This window comes from Heliangelus exortis, chromosome 2 (assembly GCF_036169615.1).
Source record: "Heliangelus exortis chromosome 2, bHelExo1.hap1, whole genome shotgun sequence".
NCBI classification, from domain to species: domain Eukaryota; kingdom Metazoa; phylum Chordata; class Aves; order Apodiformes; family Trochilidae; genus Heliangelus; species Heliangelus exortis.
The window spans coordinates 89,421,791-89,428,048 of NC_092423.1; the positions used below are offsets into that span (position 1 = coordinate 89,421,791).

Genomic DNA, 6,258 nt, shown 5'->3' on the forward strand with positions numbered 1-6,258 from the left:
TGATGTACCTTATCCAGACACACTATTTCTGTACCAGTTTTATCAGTTCAGTGTTCTGATATATTAATCAGGATACTATTTCTATTCCAGCCTGATAGTGACCTTCTTACTTATCTAAAGATCTCCTAAGTCAGCTTGTCTGCATGGTGGTCACACAAATACATTCAAAGGGATATCTTCTGGGACCCATAAAGACTTGTCTCTGCCTTCATTCCTGAGTATTGTCCTACTCAGTGACATATATTTGGTGAATTAGTTTTGGCACCCTTCAAATTGATACAATTCTTATTTTAACAGCAACAATATGTAAGTCTCCCATATCTCTGATTAAAGGTGATGATAGATTTCTGCAGAACCCCACTAAAACCTGACATTTTTACAGATTATTTCCTTTATGTGGCCATTTTTGTAGCCTACAAAGCAGCTAAATGCTGTGTAACCTTTATAATAGAAAGCACCTTAATATTCTTTGAGCAAAATCTGTGCTTTTAGTAGCATTTAAAAGACAGTCAGATACCCCACTGGAGCCATTTATGTCAAATCTAGTAACCAAAAATTCTCATTTAAAAAGTTGGTTATGACTGTATTATTGCATTACAGACATATGCCTTGGAAAAACATGTCTCCTTTATTAAGGTTTTCACTGAAAGTGGTTCATATTAGTCTAGCTATGATCCTACAGTATCATTAAAATAAAGCATATTTAGAATGGTTAGTTCCCTTGCTATTACAATATCTTGGTTTAATGTGGTCTCTTAGAACTTTTCCAAATCCCTAGTAGTTGCCAAAAATCAACATTAATGGGTTGATCAATTTAAATAATCCTTGAATTATTAGACACAGATTGTGTTATATGTTCCCACTGATCTTCAGACATTTGAGTGTAGCTGCAGTTGTTCCACTCCCCACACTTGCCAATGCATTTCATCAGTGGTTTCGTATAGCAGAGCCAAATTATTTTTCAAATGCCTCTGTCCCTTTTGTAGCATCGTGTGTCCCCGTGACCACTGTGTTGCCTTCCTATACACATTGACAGAGGAAGTTAGGTTTTTACTGATTTAATTTTTCCCCACTAAATGGTTTTTCTGTACAGAGCTGTGAACACATGTCCTGTTCTAACACAGTACCTTGATCAGTGGCTGCTCTGTGTGTGGCTCCACCATTCTTTTTCATCTCCTTCAGTGGCTGAAGAAAACCAACACTGACCATTCCCTCCTCAAAATTCTTGACCAATATGCTTTGCATTATCTATATTGTAGGGATAAATTGAAATAAATTGTCACCATCCTGAAAAGCACAGATAAAATGAGGCAGGAGGGGAAGAGGAGGGAAAGCACTGATACTGGAGGGGGAAAAAATGCACAGTGAGGAAACGTGCAAGATTTACTTTCACTTAAGAAGAAACTAGTGGTTTTGTTTGGATTTTCTTACTTTTCTTGTTTTGTTGTGTTCTTCCCCTAAGCCTCAACTTTTAATTGTGAATGAGTCTCCAGGCTACAGTTCTCCACCTCAATTCCAGGAACCAAGTTTTCAAGTGAAAGTGAACTTTAAGCAAAATTTGCCACCCACTGCAGCCACTGTTGGCAAAGCCAAACAAACATGCTTTGTCCATGGTATGGTTCACACTTAAATGGGTGGGAAAAAAAATCCCATTCACTTGATTATGCAACTTGATTCCATTGGAATAGCTTCTAAAAGCTCTTTAATGAGAAGTCTGTAACAGTTGAACAAAGTAAGCATTTCTACCAGTGGGAAAATAAGGACGGGCAACTCTGGGGTTGACCCTGTAACGAGAAGAATGACAACCCACTGCCTCAGGCTCATAAGGATTCAGCTCATGAGAGCAACAAACCATGCCACCTCTGCACTCCTTGGGAACAAGGCATGATTTCATTGATAGCACCAGGAAGAGTAAGGCACAGTAGCAAAAGAACAATGAATTGATTTTGTTTAATCCCAGGGACACATTGCCAACACTACAATGATCAACACTGGGCTTTAATATTGCATCAAACTTTTAAGCAGAGTCTGTGGAGGAAAAAAAAAATATCAGAATTTCCCAACAAGGCAGGCTACAACTATTTCCACTGCATCTCTGTATAAACAACCCTTGCTTTGTAGTGAGAAAATGAAAGAGAAGCAGCATTACATTTCTTTCTGTTTGAATTTGAAAGCCATACTGCTCGGTCCCTGAGCAGTGCTACAGATGCCTTGGTAGCTGTCTCAGCTTCCTAACACAAAGCAAAAAAAAGAAATGAAATTTCATTTGAATCAGAAAGGCTGTCCAAAGGCAAGCTTCCAAACATACACTTCTTAGAAGGTCTCATCTATACACAGTCATTATATCAGATAACAGGGAAATATAAATTCTAAGCTCTATTGTACTGATTGAATGCTTTGTATGGGCATTTTTCTTCTGGAATCAAAAAGCTGGTCTTTGGCTCAGCTCTGTCCCTTTCACATCTACTTTCCCCTTAAAAAGCCTCTCCGTGTTTCAAGTGAGAGTCTCAAAATGCAGAAGCAACCCTGGTATGATAACATCTTAATGACTGAAAACTTCTCTTGCACTAAGAAACCTTGACTGAATTTTGATTTTGTGTTAAGATGCTGGTATCTCCACAGCATGGAAGCAGCAGAGCCCGTGTCTCATTGCACCATCCTCTTCACCAAAAGGGCTTAGTTGGACAATCTGAGATCAAAGTCTAGTCCCTTTAAAAAAAAACAAGTAAAAATACCTAAAAAACCCAAAACCCTACCACTTATCAGGATGATGAACTTTTAGGGCCATTGGATATGCAATGCTGGGTTCCTAAATACTGAATTTTGGTATAGGTGGTAGGCTAGACTGCTTTTAAAGTGCCAGCTCCTCAGTACCACAGCACTGATTGTGGGAGCGTGACAGCATTCAACACCTCAAAAATCCCAGACCTAAACTGCAAAGAGGAACTACTTGGAAAAAGCCACCAGTCATAATTCCCTCCCTCCTTCTGTGCACCTGTGTTTCCCTTAGATGGAGTTGCAAAAACGTCATCTAACATCTTGATTCTAACATCCTTGTGCTAAGAGATGCATGGTTTAAAACCTAGCCTGTTGACCTCATGCATGTCTAAGCAGCTAGCTGGGCCTCTGCATTCAGTAGATCACTTTGAAAGGGACAGGGGGTTGCTAAGGCATATGCCCTTGTTGCAGACTTCAGGTTTTCCCTTTTTCTGGTATCAGCAGTCTAACAATTGACCTGAAAGCACCAGGGAATTTCAGAAGGTTGTGGGATGCTGAGAACACACCCTTAGATCCTTCTGTCATGTCTAGGCTGTCAGAAAAATTCCCCGGGGGGAAATACCACTGGTGGTGGCATAGCTCAGCAGCAGCAAGTGTAATGCTCGCTGAGAGGGCATTAACCCCCTCGATCGCAGCAGTGGGCCCAGAAAACATCCTCGCAGCAACCTGGAAACACATCAAGCATGTAACGTGTTACGTTTTCCCCTTGGCTCACCCTCTTTTCTCTGTCTCTCCTGCAGCATACAGCGTCGGCTGTCTTTGCAGCTGCCCATTCTTCACCATGCCTATTTGCCATCCATAGGAGGAGTTGATGCCAGCTGTGCCAGCCCCTGCGTGAGCCCCAGCGCCAGTCCCCGGCACAGGCACGTGCCCCCCTCCTTCCGAGTGATGGTTTCAGGGCTGTAGGAAAGGGAGATCAGTGCTTCCTGAACTGCTTTTAAGTACTCAATGACTGGACTAAACACCCGACCCAAAACTCTGCTACAAACATGTTAACATTGGCTCTTACCGCAGAGGAACTGCCGCTGAGGCCGTCGGCACAGGAGTGCCCGGGCAACTCGTGTGGGGAGGCAAAGGGGAAGGACACGAGGAGTTTGATCTGTAGCCTTATTCATGGAGTTTTTATTTCTTCACGTAGGAGTCGCTGAAAAACGTTTCTTCCCAAATTTCTACTCGCATCAAGGAGGCTGGGAAATAACAGATCTTGCAAAAAAGACACTAGGGAAAAAAGAAGAAAAAACAAACGCTCAAATGTCACTGAGCGTTACGTGGCTGCTGAGAACATGCAATTGTATACTGTATCCAACTAAGGAACATACAACAGTTGAGCTATACCATATTTATTGAAATAGATATACTCATTTTTACAAGAGTTGTGTTAAATTGCTGGAAACATTCTGCACTGGTTAGTCTTGCTTGTTTTCATTTCAGGGATGATGTTTGATAGGAAAGAAGGATTGTGAGAAATGACTCCTCGGGTGGCATTGAGACTCTGCAGTGCTGTGAGCAGGGTCACCTCTAGCTTGTAACTATACGTGAGACCCAAGCAGAGGCTGAAGCTCCAGCCCCAAGTTGTCAACAGCTGAAGAGCTGCTGGTGGGAGGCGGAGCACTTCACCCATCTCCAGAGACGATGCTATTGACTGCTGACCATCTGCAGCTGCATTTTTAGCAAAGTTTCTGCACCTATTTCAGAATAAACACCACCAACCATAATGTATTATCCTGTCCGGAAAAGCTTTAAGGCTGATAACTCAAGAAGCTGAGGACAGATGGGCAGTAAAGTCTTAATGTCACAGGATGGATTATTTTTCATAGTTTGTTTTAATTATGTCACACATAATTACAATAAAATTAATTTAGTGGATTTGGGAGGGGGAGGGTTTAGGGCACAGCACTTTGCTGCTGCAGGCAAAGCCTGCAGAGTACATAGATGTGAATATACACTACGTTTGCTTTGTATCTGCGTGTGTGACAACTGTAGTGGGTAATAGAGAGGACAAACCAAATTTACCAATAGAATATTTTATCTGAATCCTAAAAGGACTGTGAAAAACGATGGTTTTTATACTTTTAGTCCATCCCTTAACCTGAAGTAATTAGGAGGAACAATAGTGGCAAACCGTCTGGACCAGCTCTGGAGCCAAACCCTCAGGCACAGGTGAGATACACATTCAGTTTCTTCTTCCAAGGGACTGGAAATGTGGCATCTCACTGCCAGAGCTTTAGCTAAGAGAAGAGGAAAGAGGAAAAAACCCACATGAAGCACCCACTGGGCTCTCAGTTTTCTTTGACCAATGCCTGTGCACCTCAGACCTAACCTTTGGAATGCCCTTCCTATGAAGGTTCACAGATCAGCAATGACTGAAGCACAGCTGAAGAGGTTCATTAGCTGAGAAACTTACCTGCAGCTTTGAAAAGCTAGCATAAATCTCCATTAAATAAAACACACCTCATAGTGGCCAAAACCAACATGAATATGTATCTGAATCTTACAATCGGGAGCTTCACAAAATATCTCACTTGGCACATACAGTAAGAGAGGTTATGGAAATATCTGTAGCTTTTAGAACAAAAACATGTAAGTATAAACACTGATAAAATAGAACTCATTACTCTGTTTAAGCACTAAACACTGACGTCACTCAATGTGTGTTGACAGTATTCTCTTGCTTCATTAATATCATCAGGGCCTGGTTTATTTTAAAAAGGAATGTTAATTTTTAAAAAGAGAAAATTACAACATTGTATATAATGTATACACAAAGATCTCTGTAGAAATATTATTCCAACTTAGCAGGAAAAAAAAATCAGAAGTATCAAACCATTGGAGGTGAGTGTGTGTGTGTGTCTGTAACTTCGTGAGTACTGACTGTGTGACGTTTATTAGGTTTAAACCATGCAGTACATTCTTTGTCTTAATGATACTGTAGTTTCTCCCATAACATTTTTTTTTTACTTTACTGCAGATAACAAGACCAACCAAGTGAATATCGCTATTTAATGTTTCTGTTCTTTTATACTGCAGCAAAAATGTACTGTAAATTTATGAAGAGGCTGTGCCCCAATGGCATTTTCCAATGATGTTAGTGCACAAATGCTTTAAACTAGACTGGAACTGCCAGAATAAAATGTAAATGAGGAATTTCTTGTATAACCTTATACTGCATGAGATCAATTTTTAATAAATTGTTGCAAATCTGTTTTTATGAATAAAATATATAAAAACCTAACTTTTTAGACTCAGTGCCCTCTTCCCCTACAGCAAATATCATTTTTAATGTGTATGTGTTTATATACACAAATATAGCTAGATATAAAAGACTCCCAGGAGAAGGTGTAATCCCATTACAACATTGTAATAAAAAGTGCAAATACACATCCTTACCCTAGTAGTTGAAGGGTTTCACATCTAGGGAAAACATATAGACAAGCTTCTGCCCTGAAATACAATCACTGCAGTATTCATGAGTGAAGTATA

At 40.4% G+C, this 6,258-nt stretch overlaps 1 protein-coding gene across 2 annotated transcripts in view; it reads left to right on the plus strand.

Annotated features, from left to right (window-relative positions):
- Nucleotides 1-6,010, plus strand: part of GABBR2 (gamma-aminobutyric acid type B receptor subunit 2) — a 474,092-nt gene extending 468,082 nt beyond the window's left edge. For both annotated transcript variants that reach the window (XM_071736906.1, XM_071736907.1), the window contains exon 19: nt 3,519-6,010. In XM_071736906.1, the coding sequence (XP_071593007.1) occupies nt 3,519-3,684 (166 nt within the window). In that variant the 3' untranslated portion in view covers nt 3,685-6,010. The remainder of the gene's footprint in view (nt 1-3,518) is intronic.
- Nucleotides 6,011-6,258: the final 248 nt, after the last annotated feature.